Consider the following 16,958-nt stretch of genomic DNA (forward strand, 5'->3'; position numbering starts at 1 on the left):
ACAACAAAACTTTCTTTAGTGTTGCATTAGAATTACTAGTTATTTGCTATATTTTTATTCTATGAATTGTAAGGTAAAACTATTGCACTATTGATGTGACCTTAATAGAGGATAAATGGTCTGTTTGGAATTTATTTGATGGCACCTCAGTTCTAGATACACATGTTTAATGGAGAATGTATATTTCAGAGTTGTCTTAGCTTCCCAGAATGATAGTTTATTTATTTATTTTTGAGTTGTCCTAGTGTTCAGAATTTGGTTTCTTTAGTTTTTTCAGATATATTTAGTTTTCTCTATCATCAAATGAGCTTAATAAAGCCGGAAGAAAATATTTATCAGAACAAGATGAATTATAGGTGGTAGAAATTAAAAAATAGTTTTCTGGGTTTATTTCTTAGAATTGTGGATACAAAGAAACAAAGATAAATATCAACAAGACAAAATTTTGTGACCTAAACAACATCTATTTTAGGATCTTCTGAACTTAAAATCAACACATAGTTCTGTTATGGTATTCTAATGAACTTGTGATAAATATACCTTTCATGTCTGTAGAGTCATGTCTGCTACAGTTAAAAATCTCTAAAATTCCTAAGGTGGATTCTAGGTTCTGTGCCCTTGTTGTGTGCTTAAGAAATAGTTTATATAGTTTTTATTATTATCATTTAAATATTTTGGAGAGGGGGGTTGGGTAGCACCTGATGGTGCTTAGGGACTATGTCTAGCTCTGTGTTCAGGTGTCACTCCTGGAGGTACCCAGGGGCAGAATTGACCATGTGCAGGAAAATGACAACCTCTGCACTACCTTTCTAGTGTAGATATTTGAGGGCTGGGGTGTTTGAGGCCACATTCAACTATTCTCATATCTTATATATGATTCTGTGTTCAGGAATTATCTAGTGGTGCTTGGTGAATCATATGTTGTACTGGGTTTGGAATTGGGTAGGTAGCTTGTAAGACAAATGCCTTAACTAATATAAATTTTGTTGGTTATGCTGCTCTCTCTCTCTCTCTCTCTCTCTCTCTCTCTCTCTCTCTCTCTCTCTCTCTCTCTCTCAGTTTTTGGGCCACACCCGGTGACGCTCAGGGATTACTCCTGGTTTTTGCGCTCAGAAGTCGCTCCTGGCTTGGTGGACCATATGGGAAGCCAAGGGATCTAACCGCGGTCCATCCTAGGCTAGTGCTGGCAAGGCTAGCCTTATCTCTAGCACCACCGCGCCAGTCCCTGATTTCTCATTCTCACTTGATACTTCAGCCAGCAAATATTTGCTGTTGTCAGCAAAGCCCAGTGCTTGGTGGTGAAGACAGACTGACATGCAGATGGGCCTGTGGAAACACATCCTTATAGTCTCTCTCACTTTCTCCTGTTTTCTGCTTCAAAGATGATTTCTCACATTGCAGTTTGACTTCTGTATTGATTATATCGTAATCACCACCAAAATCTAGCTTTTAATCTATTATCAAATTACTAATCTCCTTTATTCCATTTGCCACTGTCCTTGTCCTTTCCTTTCGAATGACTATCATCATCATCATCATCATCATTATTGTTATTATTAGTAGAAGTACTAGTATCTGAATCTGTTTCTCTTTTTTCTTTGCTGTGTGTTGACTTTCAAAATGAGTGAAATAATATGACGTTCAAGTTGTCCTTGTCATCTTGTGTGTATTTGACTCTCTTAACATCATTCCCTCAAATCATTTGCATTTACTTCCTTTAGTCATGTGTTGACATGATTCATGCTGTCAAAAGTGGCACAAGTTTGCCTTTTTATAATAGCTATCACTGTGTCTATATGCCACATCTTTATCAATACATCAATTGCTTAAGGTATTACTATTGCATAGCAACAAAACTGTTTAAAATGATAATTTTAACAATATCTTAAATACTGTTAAATTAATTTTTAAACAATAGAATTATTTTAAGAAGTAAAATAATCTCTGTTGAGCCTGTTGGTCTCTGGGAATATGTCCCTTCAAGTCATTACTTTTGTATTATTTAGCTGGATAACAGGAGAACACTAGTCAGAGTGACAATCGTCAAATCTCTCTTGAATAGTCCCCTACCCACAGTGAAAATAACGAGTGAAAATATTGTTTTTATCAGAAGCTTTATATTTTTTGTTAACGAGGTACTCAACTTTGCCTTATTCTTCACATAATGATCCTTATACTTGTTAAAAAATTGTAGCATTCTTTAATTTCTCTTTCCTGGCGCTGCTTGCCTGTGGCTTACAATTGAAATTTCTTAGGACTGGAATGGCTATTTTTGCTAATGAAGTAGGAAGTTTATCTTTAGTGAACACCTACCTGTGCTCACAAGCTATAGAAATAGAGGCAGAATAGGTAAGACAAAGTACTGTCTGGCTTTAAGCTGCTTTCTGGCTCACATGACCACGGAAAGCATTAAAGGGAACAGCATGGAAAGGCCATCTTGACTCTTCCAGATGACTCTAGTGGGCCAGTTAGGCCCTCAATAAAGTCATTGGTATGCTCATGGGGACTCTGACTTGAAGAGAAAAGACGCAATAAAATCAGATTTTTGGAGAAGGCTTAGTTTAGAAATGACTCCCATAGTGTTAGAATGAAAGGTTTATAGAAGAAAATGGTATTATTAGACCATCTACTGTTGAGCTACTGAGGTAGGGGTATAGGATAAAATTTAGGAAATTATAGTTTTGGCTACAAGTATAAAAATATACTCCTCCATACTTTACTAAACATATATTATTGCCTTGAACCCTGCATGTACGAAACAGGCTTCCCACTTTCACTCTAAATGGCACTGTGGGGGTCCCTTGAGTTCAGTGACAGAGATAAAGACATTTATTGTACACTAAGTTGTATTTTTGAACCAGTGTCCTGTGCTCAATATGTCTATGAGATCATTTTTGTTATTATATTAAGTTCAATTCAAAGACCAGGGATGTATCTCAAGTGATAGAACATGGGTTTTCAAGCACAAAACCCCAACTTTGATCCCTGGCACCAAAACTAAAGGGAAAAAATTAAATGTAATTCTTTGTACAAAGTTAATCAAAGGAATATTACCCAGTAAGTGTGTTTTCTCCTCTAACTAAACATGTGGAGTTGAGATTGGAGAGGTAGAGGCCCAGTGATGGGAGATAGGAAATGTTCCCCTTATACTGGAAGCAAAGACAAACCCTAATTTTCTTCCTTGTCCCAGCCTGTCCTGTGCAGTCTCCTATGCTCAAGTGCCACATCCACACCTGCGTCCTTGTTCCTGGACTGTAATGTGAGTCTTTTGCTCATTTGTCTCTATTCTATTTTTCCCTTTGCTAATTCTTCCTCTTTATGTGTCACTGCATGTTCTGGGTAAATTGTTGGCCTACTCTCTGCTGCACAGGAGACTCTTTGGCCCTGCGAGTCTTCTGCTTTCCAGGCCATGACATGCTGGATTCCATAAGCAGGGTCTAGTCCAAGGTTTATTTGTTAGAGTTTCCTTTCTAGCTCCAATGAAGGGAAATAAATCGAAGCAGAGCAAGAAAACACACAAAGAAGGAAAATCTTGATATTGCTAGTGTCCCAAAAAGATGTTGAAGATGGTTTGAGCCAGAAGCATTCCATAAAGCTACAACTTCGAGCATCCAGATCTCCACACATGAGATTCTTCTCATCTGGCAGAGACTTTGAGTTTCCAATGAAAATTGATACATTTTTTCTGCATTATATTTTATTCTGCCTAATTTTTATCTTCCCTCTTAAATAGAGATTGAGAGAGATGAAGAAAGAGAAAGAAAAGGAAAAGCTTCTCCCTGGCATTTTAACTATTATATAATTAATTCTTTGAAGAACAGAATTATAGTCTTGACTATATCCAGGAACCAAGAATGCAAATAAAAAGGCCATCACTTTTCTAAAATAACTCATTTCTATTTACATCAAGGGGAGTGCATATATTTTTTTTATCTTTGCTCTAACTTTACTAGATTATTGAAAAGAGAATTTATCTTGTTTCTTTTGATTTGGTGGACATTTTGGGAAGTGCTCCAGGCTTAATCAGTTGGTGTTGCGTAGGAGGTTATATATATGAAATGTTGGGGTTTGAACTGGGGTTGGTCATTCAAGATAAGTACTTTATCTCATGTAAGAGCTCTCAGACTGCCTCATTTCTAAAGTTTTATTTAAATTTTATATGGCTCATCACTGAGCACAATCTCTATACTGTGGAGTTAGTGTGTTCCTCCAAATCAATATCTTGAAATAACAAGTGAAAGTGAAGACTCCACTAAGTGGTTTCATGCCCTATAAAAATAAGATCTAATTTACCTTCTTTCACCATGTCAGGACAAAGAAAAAAAAAAAACAAAAATCTCTGAGTGGTAAGTAGTGGTGGTGGATAGTATTACAACAAGATGCTGAATCTGCTAATACCCTTAAACTTGGACATTTTAGCTTTCATAAGTACAACCCTTCTTTTGTATAAGCCATAGAGTCAGTGACATTTTGTCAGACACTGTAGTAAACTTTGATACTCATCTTTTGCTATCTGCCATGTATGATCCTGATGAAGACATCATCTCAGAAAATATCAGACTATTTCTTATGCCTAGTGTTCAAACAAATTCTTTTGTTAAGAGTGAATATTTCAAGTAATTTATAACAATTTTTTCTATGTGAACATCTAATGCTAATATAACAATAAGTCTATAATATTCTGAAGGGAATTGGGCTCTGGGGTGTATATTTCTGTCTAGAGGGAGGAAGCAAAAGTAGTATGAATTTAGAGGATCTGGCAAAACTCTAAGCTCTGGTGCATATCTTTGCAGTTAGGGGAAATGTTGAAACTTGGATAGGTAGAAGAAAGTTGTGACAACAATATCATAGATTTATGGAGACTTTCTCTTTAGCAAAGAAAGAAAATTTGGATCAAAAAAGGCTTGGGATTCAGTAATAGGGTAGCTGGTCACAGTATGTTTCTATCAGCCAGCATAGGACACATAAAATAGTCTAAATTAGGACTGCCTAAAAGTAGTCTCCAATCACCTCTCAGGGGATGAGTTAGGGAGTTAGGGACAGAGGGATAATCTTCACACAGGAGACGGAATGAACAAGTTTCAGGAAACCAGTCTGGTTCATAAAGCATAGTTGTTTAAGATGGAGCAACTGGTAAATAGAAATAAATAGTGATCAGTCCAAGTGGGTACATTTAACAATTGCCTGATATGTAGGAAGCATTAGTTACGTACTATGTGGCACAAATGTATGATAAAGAATTAATGGGCATTGTAGGTTAGAGATGATGGATTTTGTTGAGTGGTTCTTGAGATGAAATTTCAATTTCAAGACTAGTAGGAGTTAAGCACCTCAAAAATATAAAGCAAAACAAGGAATGAGAGTTGAAAATCCCAAAGTTCAAGAGATATTAATGGAGAAATAAGAATAGAAGTAGAACAATAAAAACAAAAGACTTGAAAAAGTCTGGGTAGAGAAAAGTAAGGTGTTTCAATCTTCTCCCCAGGATTATGTGTTTATGTGTGTGTATGTGTGTATGTGTGTGTGTGTGTGTGTGTGTGAGAGAGAGAGAGAGAGAGAGAGAGTATGAAAGAGAGAGAGAAATCACTTTCAGGATGGAAGACTAGGTTCCAACACTTTCCCAAACCACATACCATGCTATATTTGAGTCATGAATGACTCCAAAGATGGGTAATAGCTAAAATTGGGCGCAAAATTCTAACATCTTATAAGAAACTACAAAGACACCCAAAAGCCAGAAGCCCTCTGGTCAGGAACTCAGATATCTCAAGCAACAAGGAAAGAAAATAAAGAAGATAAGGAAGCACCAGAAGGATGGCAACATTTGTTGATTTAGGAATTGGCTTTATTAAAAGTATTCTGTCACTTCAAAAAGGTGAAGTGCTAGGGAACATATCTCTGGGTATATTGCATTCACTCTGAGAGGGGAGGTAATAAAGGGTCCTTTCTGGGGGCCAGTTTATGACATAAAATGTCCTCACAATCCCTGGAAGTTGTTGATCAGAGAACTGTGACTCAAGCAGCCAAAGTGTTCTCAGCATGAGTCATAGCACGGGGTCATCAAAAAGAAAATGCTGTCACTTGCATGTTTTCTTTGAATATTTTTACCTATGTCAGAGGATTTTATGTGGCATTAAAATATCTTCAGTGGGATTTGATTCTTGACTTTCAAGGGAGATTGATTTTATTCAAAGTTTTGATTAGTTTCTAAGACCTTGAGCCAGTTCTGTTCACTGATTCTCACCCTGTGTAGATTAGAACACACATTTAGAAATTTGACAGTATTTTCCCCCTACACATTCTGTCCTTTTGCCGTTGTCAAATATTGAATTAGATCCTGTTCTAAACAGACCAGAAGCTGACATTGTTGACATTTTCCTTCATTAGGAAGAAACTGAAAGCTGACATTTTCAACCTATCAGCAACGATCAGAACACCAGACTGGAAAGCCAGGCTCTCTGTGACTTTTTCTTTTCTGCTCTCATTACAGATATATTCACTATGAAATATTAATTGACAAAATGACTTCACTTAATGGGTGCCCAAGTTTCTCTTTAAAGAAGAGGAAAAGGAAATATTGATTAGTTCAAAGATTTAAAGTCTCAATGAATAAAAGAAAGTATTGACTTAAATCCTATGAGATTATTGATTAAACCAAAGATTTAAAATATGAATGAATGAAAGAAGACATTGATTTTAGGCCCAATTTTGTCTCTTATTAGCTAGATGATTTCCATGGTTCTCTCTTTGAAAATTAGAAGGTAATATCAATAGCCTTAGCTCTACCAAAGGAATACTTCATGGTGTCAACTAGTAAATGTGAGAAGGTTTAGATATTGTGAAGCCCTCAACATGTATTAGGTTTTATATTACATGCTACCCAGGCTTAATAAAATAGGGTGTTTTATTATAGTTAAAAGGAACTTTTGAAAAGATATAGAGATTATCTGAGCTGAAGACTTTGAAGAGTTCAAGTTCTATTCCAGTTTTCTGAAATTAGCTCATCATTAGACTAAATCAATCATGTTTTATTTTAATTCAGTTCCCTCCAAATATCGAGGCTAAAGATTCACAATATCATAGAGAATAGTATGTTTTTTGAGGGGTGGGCTAGTGCTAGTTAATTCTATCATAGTTTATAGGTATCAGTTGATTAAGGCGAGAGAGTGAGAGTGAGCAAGAGTTTAGAAGTAGAATGTGAAAGAAAAATATCACAGAAAAAGGTAAGATAACATTGAGTTACTTTGAGAAATAAAGTATGAACAAAATGATTCACTTATGAAATGTGATATGGTTTATATTTTGTATTTTGTGGTTGGGGAAAGTTTGGACTATACCTGGCTATGCTCGTGGCTTATTCCTGGCTCTGCATTTAGGAATCACCCCTGGCTTTGGATGCCATATGAGGTGCCAGGGATCAAACTCAGGTCAGTTGCATGCAAGGCTAGCACTTTTTCTACTGTACTATCTTGCCCAAATCACTGTCTGTATTTTACAAATGAAGTAATCATTTCACCCTATAAAACTCCAGGCTTTAAAGGTATAGGGACTGAGCTTTTCCCAAATGAATAGTTCAACACAGAGAGGAGAGAAGAGAGAAATTCTAGTTACTCTTATTACCAGACTGTCTACAGTTTATACTTTGAATTCCTCTTTCTGTGCTTGTACAGGGAGAGTTAATTTCATTCTCTGCCGATATGGACTGAGTTCAGGATGATGTATCTTAGTTCAAGACTCCTGCAGAAAGACACTTGAATATAAAAGCTCACTTTCCAATTCCAAGTAAGCACAGCTCAATTCCCAGTGGAATTTATCCTAGAGGGATATCAAAATTTAAATGTCAATCGATGTATTCAATAAGATGCTGACAAAATGCTTGTTGCTCAGTCTTGGCCTCATGTGACTTGATTCTCAATATGTTCATCTCTACTTTACATTTGTGACATGAAGTTTCCATTTCCACTAAGGAGTGAGATTTGTAACATGAAGTTTCCGTTCCCACTAAGGAGAGAGAATCCCTCTTTCCCCAGACTAATGAATCCAAGCTTGGAACTTCTGAGAAGAGGGCCAGCTTGATCTCAGACTCATTCATAGTCCTCCACTGGGCCGCGTATACAGCACAGTTGGATCTGCATGAAGCAACCCTAGAATTACTTTATTTCAGTGTACTGAATATATCACGTGACAAAACTTGCTCTAGAATTGATAAAGGTCACTGCTGCTTGTAGCTTTTCTGATGTTCTTTTACCAGCACACATTGCCCTGCTATTTGGGGGAAAGTTATTGTACTTTTTGAAAATTTTTTTCCCTATTTGAACATGATTATTCTTCAAGCACTGGGAAATATATCTTCTCTGAATAGGAAGAGAGGAGGAAATTGCCACAGAATAGTGGTAATCCTTAGATCTGGATTCTCATTCCAATTTCCTGTGTAAACTTTTGAAAATTGCTTAACCTCTTTGAGTTTGAATTGCTTCATTTTGCAAAATTTACCAGCATCTGTAAAAAGCAGGCAGTATTATTTATTTTATAGACTGGGGATAAAGCTAAGGATTGAGATCAAGATAAGGATTAAATTTCTTACCCGGTGCTGACTCACAGTGGTAAAGCTTTTAAAGAATTGAAATTTTCTCCCCATACCATGGCATGAATAAAAGGCAGCAAAGATGGATGAATCAGCAACCCAGGTTTTAGTAGTACCTGAAACGTTTATTAGTTGTAAGATGGGGTAAGTCATTGCACCCTATTGTCTAGATTGTCATTTAGAATCTATTGCTTAGATTTCCTCTTCTACTAATGTGAGAGGTTAAATTGTACCTAAAGTGTCAGTTTGATGAATTTTTTTTTACAATTTTTTTCTGAGTTTGTTCTACATCAAAATTAAATTGATTGTAACAGTTACATTTGTTCCCCAACAACCACTGACTTCTGCATAAAGGGGTCCTCAAAATCTTCTCATGCCCCTGCACAGCGGGGCAGAGTCAGTAAGATTCCAGAGATCTGTACTCTGCCTCTTTGATAAACAAAGGAAGACATTATCTGAGACATTTAGAAGCATTCTTTTTCCATGTAAACAAGCCCTGCTCTGTAACAAAAGAGTTAGACTTCTCACCATTTTAACATAATCTCTGCTTCACACTCTGGATCACAGAATCAGCCCACAAAGAATCTACTTGTGCCACTTTGATCCTCCAGGGCCCTTTGGTGCTGAAATGTCAAACTTGAGATACCTGGTAGAGAAATCACAGAGTTCAAACTAATGTGTCGGTGCACAGAGCGGTTCTCAGAGAATTCTCAGAGAACAGGTGAAGATTTGTAGCTCAATAAACACACACACACACACACACACACACACACACACACACACACACACACACGTGCAGGTATCCTTTTTTGCTTTTTTTTTTTTAATTTTGTAATGTGGTAATCTATTATAGGTGGTAAATCAACCTGTCAGTTCAGGGTACTGATGGCATAGAAGAACTCCATCTAGAATGGTTCAAGTTACAATTTCAGAGTACTTAAGGAATTGTGCAGATCTAGAGAAAATTGGCTGAATGAAAGTAATTTCTCCACAATTCAATGACAGGATAGTGATGAATTCTAAAAAATGCAGTAAACTTGCCAAATTGAGGAGACTGCTAAATTGCTTGTGAGCACTTGGCAAAAGGCAACACGATCACTAGGAATTAATGCAAATGTCCTAGAAATTAACTTTCTTTTAGAGTTGACAGATTCCGATGTTAGGGCCTGAGTATTGGATATATTGGGTGATATAACTGTGCTATCTTTATAAACATGTTAAAGAAACAAGACAGCACAATTTGGGATCAGGGAGGCCGATTTTTCTTCACACAAGGGAAAAGGTTTCTGTCAGTCAGTCTAATGGAATGGGCTGTCTTTTGAAGTGGCGAATATTATTTCCCTGACAAGTTCAAGAGGCTGGTCATTTGTCCTGAACACTGTTTAAGGTTGCTTACCTTAAAGGGGACTTTGATAGGATGTTTTTCCTGTCCTTTCTAAACTTTGGATGTTGAGTTAAAACTGAAGAAATAAGTTAGTGGACAGAAAAAAAGAAAAATATCTTTCCTATGGTCATCAGGACTAAAGGGGCTTGTTTTGCTTTGCTTTGATGTATAGTAAAGGCTTTCATTCTTGTGTGTCCTGAATGAGAAGTGATATAACAAGAAGAAGCATTTCTAGAAGTCAGCAATATCAAGAATTTCCAGAGCTATTATATCATGATAGAAATTACTAGGAAATAGAATGTTTAGTCCTCCCACCCATCAGTCTAAAATACATGTGATTCAATTGGTGTTATGCTGCCATATAATAACATGAACCATAAATTTCTGGGAGCAGAAATCCATTTGCATATGCACTATTTTCTTAGGATTCAAATTTACATTGAAATTACTTTTTTATTTTAGATTGTTGAAGCTCTTGATTCCCAGGTTAGAAATTTGATAAAAATTTGAACACTTTTGATCATAAATGTAAATCTTTATTAAGAAATTGAATTTAGGTCAAAGATATGAAATGGGAGTTAAGGTGCTTTCCTTGCATATGGCCAACCCCAGTATCATTCCTAGCACCATATGATTTCCATAGTACTGCAAGGATAGAGCACAATTAGAATTCAATCCTAAATCTTTTTATTTATATATTTATTTTTCACAGAATTATTTATGGTACATAGTAATAACAATTGAGGGGCACTCCCACCTCCAGTGCTGTCCTCCCTCCACCCCGTTTCAGAGCTGGGAGAAGTTCCCAAGCACCAAATCCCTCCCCACTTCAAAACAAAGGAAAAGAAAGGAAAGTAATTGAGTTCTTATCATGAGCAGGATTTTATATGCACTTGAAATAAAATCCCAAATATCAAAATTTTAAAAGAAACATATATTTGGACACTAATATAATGCTATAAAATTAAAACTATTAAACTAATGGATAATTTCTTTTTATATCCACTAATTTCAGAGAGTTTAACAAATTAAGAACTACTGTGTACACTACTGAAAATTTAAATATTTTTTCAGGAAATAAAGAGAATTTAAAACAAGCCTCATGGGACAGTTGATAAATATGCTACAGGAAGATAATTTGTGCATATACATTTATGAAATGTTCTGTGGTTTGCAATAGATTTATATCCTACTCTTTGTTCCTTCTCATCCCATCCTTGCAACCCTGGCCCTCCCTTATCCCACAGGAAGCCACACACCACTCTGAGCAGCCACTTAAATTGTGAGAGTATGAGGGAGACTATAGTCTGCATTTATTCTGTGTCTCTTAAAACTGCATCTAGAGGAGCACGTATTACCATGTCTGTTTATGAGTATACTCAGGTGACTGCTGAGATAATGGGATTGCTGATGCACGGATCAGAGCTGCTTGGATGGCCATTCTTTTATAATCAGGAAGGCAAATGCAGTTTCTCAGATCAAAGTGGACACCTCCTGGAAGCCACATTTATTACTAAACGCTAAAGTGTCCATATTTTGAGATCTCAAAGAGAATTAAAGCACACCAGCAGGGGCAGTAGTACTTAACAGGAAGATATGATTTTTGAGAGAATAGCATCCATGTAAGTAGGTGAGTGGAACAGAAATGATTTAATTAAAAATTTACCAACTGCATCAGTTCTGGGGTTAAGCAAGTTGCCTAATATTGCCTCATGCAGTTGGATGTATCACAGTTTGACACTTCTACAGTGTTTGAAGTCTATTTCTGCAGAAATCAGGATCCTGATTTATTTCTGTTACTGGTGGAAGGAATGGCTTTTGAAACTCATTAATTATTAAATTATTTAAAAAGCCATCTTAGGTGAATTCTAGTCCCCAAAATATGGCAAACTTGAATGACAGTCACAGGACTCCGACTTTGCTACCACCTGTAGCTGCAATTTAATAACAGTTCTATCATGTTTAGGGGCTAGCGTGTCCTTCATCAAGCCCCAATCTTCCTTTTGACCCCATCAAAATCTCCTTTTACAATGCTTAGTGGTTTTTGGTGAGGAAGGTGGGCAGAACTATATCAGTTGATTTCACTTAAACAGTTAGACATAAACTTTGTTTTTGAAACTTTTCTATTGATAATGGTTTTTGAATTGTTCTGAAATCTTGGTCAAAACATTTGGGAGAGTACAAGTATTTTTATACTTTCTCTCAAAACCCCTATTGAAACTTGAACATTTGAAGAGTCCCTTCAGAAATTTTAGATATTTAATGACTATTCTTCAAATCACAGAAGAAATAATGCCTGCTTTTTTCTATCAGGCTAATGTCTTCAAAACCCACCTTGCTTAGATTTGGAAGAAATATTTCCTCAATGTTTATCAAATGTTCATTGAAAGTTTAAATGTTAGAGTCTGTGATATGATTTATAATAAGAAACATAGAGTTGGTCTTCACCCTCTTTATCAGGAGAGAGCTCATAAAACATATTTTTAGTGTTTCTGAAGGGAGAGCAGCAAGTGGAGTCTTGTTAGGTTAATGAGGCAACTTATGGGATGAGCCTTAGTTAGGATGCAGTTTATTTCCAGAAGAATCAACCTGGTGATGGGAAGCTTGAAACTTTCAGTAGTGAAGCAGGGCCCCACTCCAGGAGGAGAGAGGACCTGCCCCCTGATTAGTTCACTAATGGTTATTGAGTTACTATGTCATGATACCTTCCAAAAAAACCTAGAGGATAAAGCTGAAGATCTTCTGAGTTGGTATATGTACTCTCAGTAATCAGTCCTGGCAAGTTTGGAGAACCATATGGGATGCCATTAATCAAACCTGGATTGATTATGTGCAAAGCAAGTGCCTTATAGAGCACCTTCAACTGCCTGTTCTTGAATTTTAGTCTTTTGCAATAAACCAGTTATCTAAATCAACTTCTCTTGAATTTCATGTTTTATTCTATCAAATTAATTGAAATCAAGTCTGTGTAGTATGTGCTAGGTGTTTCGATGTGCATTCTGACTCTTTTTGATTTCTTAACTTGTGAAATCTGCTGACTGAATAATGATGTAAGAATTGGGATGGTTCTTAACACACAACTCTTACCTGAACAATTACTTTCTAATGTGAAAAAACTCCTTTAACACCTGCTGGAGTCAGGTCCAGGAATGTAAAGAGCTATTACAGAAGTATATAGAACTTCTCTTTTAAATACATAATGAGGCATATTGCTTGTGAAGAAGCTTTGTTGATTTTAAGTGAACTATTAGAGAATATCAAAGTCTTGATCACAGATATATTTTTTGCAGTAAGAAATCATATTGGGGTCAGGAGATAGCACAACATTTAGGATACATGCTTGGCACCTGGCTAAAGCCCTATTCCTGGTGTTACATGGTCCACAGAACATCACTGGGTACAACACTGGAGAACCCTAGCACTGCTGGTGTGGCATAGTTATCACTAACAACTCAGGGTCCAAATAGCATATAATCCTTAGGCCCTTGCATTGAACCATAAACAGCACTGATAACAAATTGCTGGTGAGGACACAATCTCCTGAGTACTGCCAAGGAAATCCCCTCAAAAAAAGAAAAATAATAGTAAATTTATCACTGCAATAATAGCAACTCAATACTGTTGAAAACTATGATACCTTGATGAAAATAAATATATAAATAAAAATTATGAATATCTCAGTAAAATCAAAAGGGAAGATTATGAAGAGTAGATATAATACTATGGCCTAAGTTAAAAAAATGACAAAATTTTTGTAGACACTTTGCTGATTTGTGTCATTCTTCAGTTCCAGTCATATCCATATTTTGCTTCTGTTCTCAACATTCATAATTTGTATACTCATATTAAAAAACTGAATGTAATTAGAAAGCAATTTACTGATAATTGAAGATTATAAATGATCAACTCTATTATAGAGCTTAAATTAGTTTCCAGCAGAACTATGTAATAAACCTCGGATATGTCATTTTGATTGATTTTTCTCAGTTTAGACTTGAGAATGTTGGCTAACAAGTAACTGACTTGTCTCCTAAGGAGACAGTTCCCACCAGGGGGAAGAATATAGGATCAACTACTGCTTTGTATTTGAAGTGAGTCTCTAATAAAAGTAAAATAATTTAATTTATTTTATTTTTGGCCACACCTGACAACACTCAAGGGTTAATCCTGGCTCCTGCTCAAAATTATTCTTGAAGGCTTGGGGGACCATATGAAATTCTGGGAATCAAACTCTGGTTGGCAGCGTGCAAGGCAAATGCCCTATCTGCTGTGTTATTTCTCTAGCCCCAAAACGGTTCATTTAAATGAGAATTTTTCAAACTTATTTGCCCAACAGTTCCATATTGAGAGAAAAAAATTCCCAGGACCTCCCTGAAAATCTAAGTTCTTTAAGTAAACAAACAAAAAATGCCCACATAGTACCTGAGGCTTATGTCAGCCACTCTTGCCCACTTAGAGAAAGACTTATTTAAATAACCATGTAGGGAATGGTGAAAATAATAGAAGTGAAAATAAGTACAAAATAACATGCATTCCATTTCTGTGCATTTTCTTAGCACTCAGTTTCTTGATGCTCACTCTACTTTTGCTCATCCTTAATGAAGTGTAAAAGGGCTGATGTATGGATTCAGCACACCAGCAATTTTCTTTTCTTTACTTTTTCTTTCTTTTTCTTTTTTTGGCCACATCCACATCCAGCTTTGTCCAGGACTTATGTCTGACTGTATGCCCTGGAATCATTCTTGACTGGTTTCTAGGAACCTGTGGGATGCAGGAATTGGCAAATTTCTAGGGATCTCTGGGATACAGGGTTGAGCCCTTGTTCTGTGGAGAACAAGGTAAGTGCCTTTATCACAGTAATATCTTCCCAGCCCCACACCATGCAATTTTCTACAACTAGGAGGTCTGCAGTGTTTTGCATAATAGTGCCACCTATATTAGTCCTTTTCCTGGCTCCAAGTTGGCGCACTGGAATACGTGGGCTGCCTGCTGTCCCTTTGCACTTTCCCACTTCCCTGGGCTGCTACTCACTCAAAAGGGTCGCTGGGGTCTGCTCGTTGGAGCTCCACAGGGATGGGGATTCGTTTGTAATACATTTCCCAGTCGAAGGCTCCTCGCATCGCGTCTCCGGCTTGTGCCTCATACCCGAAGTGATTGTGGTCAATGACATCGATCATGGGACACACGATGGTTTTGTGATTTAGTGCAATTTGGTCTGAAAATTGAAAGCACAAAATAGGAAATGACATGTCTGCCCGAATCATCTGTCTCCCTTTTTTTCCCCTTTCCCAGAAAAGCAGCATACATATCCCTCCGAAGGCAGAAGGCTGGCAGATCTGGTTCTGTTTTGGTCATCATGCCAGCATGTTGCAGAACCTATGTTCACAGGCTAGACTTAACATAATGAAACGGTGATTAGGCATGATGAGGGTGGTTGTCTTGAACTTTAAGAAAGTTATGTCCCAGAAAAAACTTACAGAAGTCCACTTGGTTCAACCTCTGTCACATTTTCATTCTGACCTGTCCCCAAACTGTTATTTTATCCTCTTTCCAACATGCATGGGGTATAAACAGTATTTGTGTCACTGCAAGCATACAACTAATGCCTGCTGAGAAAATAGTGGCCTGGTTTCTGGAAGTTCCAAAATGTAAACATTTAACTTCATAGCTTTTTTTTAGCATCTAATTTAAAAATGATAGTTGACACTCCTTCCACCATACCAGTGTCTGCCTAAATGCCAAGAGATCATACAGAATTCTTTGTTTTTAGACTTACCAGAGTTTATTATTATTATTTTTACTAAGTTTTGTCTTGCTACTGTTTCTTGGTATAGACTATATCTGTAAAAGATATACCCATTTATTTTCTCATCATATCTTAAAATATTTGCAATATTTTATCTGCTATTAGTTTTGCTACTATTAAATTATTTGGCAAATACTACATGAGTTTTACTCAGGTTATTTCTCTACTCATGTTACTATATATATTGCAAGGTAGAAATTATTATTCTCAATTAATATGTGAGGAAACTGAGCTCACAAAGAAGCTACTACTTATTCATTTTATGTCAAATCCTAAAACCTGTGACTTTCTAAGGCCATGGTGCTTTGCATACAGGAAAGTTTCTTTTCAGTACTAGTCCTTTCATTTTCCATGTGGATATTATTATTGGAAAACAGCAAGAAACTGCCCAGGTATCTGTACCTATATCTATGGGCTCATCTAGGATAGTCATATGTGAAGTATTTTCTTCCTATGCATTTTATCAATATTTATTCTAGCCAACTAAGGTTTGCTGGCAGGCAGAACATTGATGAAATGCTACTTCCTAGATGTTTGGAAGAGCTTAAGAATATGCTTGGTGAATTAAAACACATATAAATATTTCTTTCTTACACAGGATGGTCTAGGGCTTATTTCTGGTTCTACACTCAGGGACCACTCCTGGCAGATTCAGGGACCATATGTGATATTGGTGACCAACCTAGGGCTGCTGCTTGCAAGGCAAGTGCCCTACTCACTGTACTATTGCTATGGCCCTTACTTTTAAATAAATAATATTGCTTAGAAAGAATGGGATTTGGTTGTTTTAGTACTATTATTTTTGAGATATTGATAATGCAAATTGAGAAAATCATAAAATCCAGTGAATATCTCTCCTTCAGATATACATGCTTATTCATTCTTTCACCCACTCAAAAATGCAATTTATTGCATAGAAACTACTTATTGAATAAAAATTCTATTTATTGAATAGAAATCCTTGCCACATTTTAGTTTTTGTTGTTACAGCTGTGAATAACAATCTCTCTTCCTCTTTCTCATATATATCCCTATCATCAAAGCAAAGACAATCAATAGACCTGATAAATAAATTACATAGTTTTATTGAAGGCAATAAATGTGTTTTGAATAAATAAGATGAGATGATGGGAACATAGAAGCTGGCATGTGGAAAGAATTGCTTTTCTAAATAAAATGGCCCC

The 16,958-nt window shown here is 36.4% G+C and overlaps 1 protein-coding gene across 1 annotated transcript in view; it reads right to left on the reverse strand.

Moving 5' to 3' along the window:
- GALNTL6 (polypeptide N-acetylgalactosaminyltransferase like 6) overlaps positions 1 to 16,958 on the reverse strand; it is a 756,971-nt gene that overhangs the window by 235,351 nt on the left and 504,662 nt on the right. Inside the window, exon 6 of the mRNA XM_049772673.1 lies at positions 15,000 to 15,183. Within this exon, the coding sequence (XP_049628630.1) occupies positions 15,000 to 15,183 (184 nt within the window). The remainder of the gene's footprint in view (positions 1 to 14,999; positions 15,184 to 16,958) is intronic.

This window comes from Suncus etruscus, chromosome 4 (genome assembly GCF_024139225.1).
Source record: "Suncus etruscus isolate mSunEtr1 chromosome 4, mSunEtr1.pri.cur, whole genome shotgun sequence".
NCBI lineage: Eukaryota > Metazoa > Chordata > Mammalia > Eulipotyphla > Soricidae > Suncus > Suncus etruscus.